The sequence below is a fragment of the Euphorbia lathyris genome, chromosome 2 (assembly GCF_963576675.1).
Source record: "Euphorbia lathyris chromosome 2, ddEupLath1.1, whole genome shotgun sequence".
In the NCBI taxonomy this organism is placed as follows: Eukaryota; Viridiplantae; Streptophyta; class Magnoliopsida; order Malpighiales; family Euphorbiaceae; genus Euphorbia; species Euphorbia lathyris.
The window spans coordinates 92,819,651-92,822,831 of NC_088911.1; the positions used below are offsets into that span (position 1 = coordinate 92,819,651).

At 33.2% G+C, this 3,181-nt stretch overlaps 1 protein-coding gene across 1 annotated transcript; it reads left to right on the top strand.

The window, feature by feature from the left end:
- The first annotated feature begins 319 nt into the window (after positions 1-319).
- LOC136220698 (uncharacterized) lies at positions 320-1,485 on the top strand. Its single transcript, XM_066008490.1, has 2 exons — positions 320-882; positions 1,212-1,485. The coding sequence occupies exons 1-2, from the start codon at positions 474-476 to the stop codon at positions 1,262-1,264; spliced, it is 462 nt and encodes a 153-aa protein (XP_065864562.1). The 5' UTR covers positions 320-473; the 3' UTR covers positions 1,265-1,485.
- The last annotated feature ends 1,696 nt before the right edge of the window (positions 1,486-3,181 follow it).

Sequence of the window (3,181 nt, forward strand, 5' to 3'; positions counted from 1 at the left end):
GCCAATGTTGATGTTGCTCTGAAGAATATGATGCAATATATAAATTAATTCGAATGTTCATTGCTTAAGGAGGTAGTATATCATATGTACTACTTGGACCTTTATTAATAAACAATCCAAATCATAGACATGAGTCTTCTTAATAATACATGTTTAACATAATTAACAAACAAACAATATAATTGTCATAATTAACAAACAAACAAACCTATCTAATTAATAAAGGATCATTATTAATTAGGTGATACATTACACAACAAATAAATACCTAAAAACCAAATAAATATATATATAAGCATTTGGTCCCATCCACCAACAACCAACTAATGGCAATTAAGTAATCCCACATATTCCCTTCCTTTCTTTCTTAAAACAGTCTTTCCACTTTCCAAACAAAACAAAACTAAAAAACCATCTCCTTCCTCTCCTCTTAAACCCCTCTTTCTTTCTCTCTACCAAAATCAAAATTCACAATGTTAACTTCTTTATTGGTACTAATAATTACAACCTTGTCACTATGTTCATCTTCTCCAATCCACGATTTACTAATCTCGAAAGGATTACCAGCTGGACTTGTCCCGAAAGAGGTGAAATCATACAGGTTTGAAGAAAATGGGTATCTGGAGGTGTTTCTGGAGGGTCCTTGCTTGACAAAGTATGAAAATAGGGTGTTTTTTGAAAGTGTGCTAAGAGCTAATCTCACCTATCGTAACCTAAGCGGCGTCGTTGGATTAACGCAAGAAGAACTGTTTCTATGGCTGCCTGTCAAAGATATAATCGTCGATGATCCTAATTCTGGCCTTATTCTTTTTGACATTGGCGTCGCTCATAAACAACTTTCTCTATCTCTTTTTGAAGAACCTCCCGATTGCAAATCTCAAGGTATGTTTGTTTTCTGGCTTTGATTTTGTTTTTTTGTGGGTAATTGAATAGATATTGTTTGTGCAGCAGTTTCACATGAATTTATATTATATTAATTAATGAAACCGCTTTTGATTTTAAACGTTTTGTTATATAACCTGACAAAGCATTCAATTCAATGTGTATTTATTCAGAAACTGATTTGCTTTTTCTTTTGTCTTTTTCGCAAATTTCTTCGGAAACACATGACATGTTCTTCATCCATCTGCATTTTCCTTTGTTAATATAAATAAATAGAGTTGTTAGATGTTTTTATTAAAGATAGAATAAGTAATGATGAAATTGTACAGGTGGGTTGAAGAATGGCGTGAGGAAAGAGAAAGGATTTGAGGCTTTCAGATAGAAAAAAGATCCCAACTTTTTAATTTGTTTTTCTTTCTTTCTTTCTTAACCTCCATATAATCTTATGTTTTAAGTATATACATATAATATAATGTTATGTGGTGGTTTCATGGACTAATTAATTCAAGAGCTTAGTGTTTTTATTATTAATATTACTATTTAGACATTGTTATCATTTAGGATTTTGTAAATAACTATTTGGAGCATTTCTCATAATCTTCTTATGTTAGATTGTTGTTATTGCTTTCTGTTTTAGTCTACTTAAAGCAATTAATTAAGGTATATTAACCAAAACAAATCTTTCAACTAGTTTTCTAATTATGTATATGTAGAAAATTATTATAACAATAATGTGCTTTTCTTAGATGGATATAGTTTATATTAGGAGCAATATTACATATGTTTTTTTTCTCTTAACAATTTAGTAGGTTATTTTTATCTGTTACAAAACAACAGTTAGATGTTGTTGGATAAAACTGAAATTAAATGCTGAAAATGTAAGTACTGAATTTTAAGTGCTGAATATTATAAGAGTTGAAAATATTAAATGATATAACTTTTATAAAAATATTAGTTGATAATGTTTAACTTAAGTCTTTGTTTGGGAGCTTGGAGGTTAATAAAGGTGAGAGTTAAATAAGGTAATGGAAAGGAAAATGGAGTGATGGAAATGCAAGTTAAAAATTAACCTTATTTAGGAGCTTATAGAATGTAGATGAGGTGAAATGTTACTTCGTTTGGGAGTTTAAATATGGAGGAGAATGAAAGTTAAATTTACTGTGTAGAGATAAATTTTTTTGATAAACTTTCTGTTACTTCCATTAACTCCCCAATTTGGAGGTTAAATGAAGTAAACATTTAACTTCCATTAGCCTTCATTGACTCTCTAAAAACAACTCTCAAACAAGGTTAATGTGATATTTAACTTTCCATTACTGTCATTTACGTCCATTAACTTCCTCCCAAACAACGGCTAAAATGTTTAAGTTAAATTTTGACTTATCAAAATAAATGATTTTTAACTTAATTAACTAATTTAAGTGGTGGAGAAACAACCATTATCAAACACAGACATATTAAATAAGTGTTTAATATTTTAATTTAAGTGATTAACTGGATTATCAAACAAGGTCTTACTCCACAAAGTATATTTTAAGCCGATTTTAAGTATTGTCCAAATCAATTTCTTAGTCCCTCATTTATTTATTTTGTATATTATAACCTAAAGAACTCCGCCTGTGAGGGTCACTTGGTGGCCTTTACAGCCGGTCCCAAGCCCGGACAAAGGAGGAGGGTTGCGGTAGGTTTGTGGCGGCCAGCGTAAAACTTAGCCACATCTTATGACATGAACCATAATATAAATACCGTTGGGGCGTTCCCTACTCAGCGACGCGCTGCACTTCCTAGACCCGGGTGTAGTGATAAATGTGCAAGGGTTGCTAGGTCGTCGCCCCGAAGCGGCGCGCCACCCCAGGACCCGGGGGTGGTGTCAAATATGCAAGGGTTGCGGGTAAATAAGCTAGTCCACGGTAATGGTAGGGGTAGGGGTAATGGTAGTAGGTTACGCTTTGGGACATGGAACATAGGTTCTTTGACAGGAAGATTAGCTGAAATTGTAGATGTTATGAAGAGGAGGAGAATAAATATATTATGCCTACAAGAAACCAAGTGGGTTGGAGCCAAGGCTAGAGAGATAGCTCCTTGGGGTTATAAGCTTTGGTACTCAGGAAAGGATAAGGGTAGAAATGGAGTAGGTATTCTTATTGATAGGGAGTATATTGATGAGGTAGTAGCGGTGTCTAGGAAGAGCGATAGAATTATGAGTGTTAAGCTAGTGATAGGGGATGAGGTTGTGAATGTCATTAGTGCATATGCGCCACAAATAGGATTAGATGTGTCTATAAGACAAGCTTTTTGG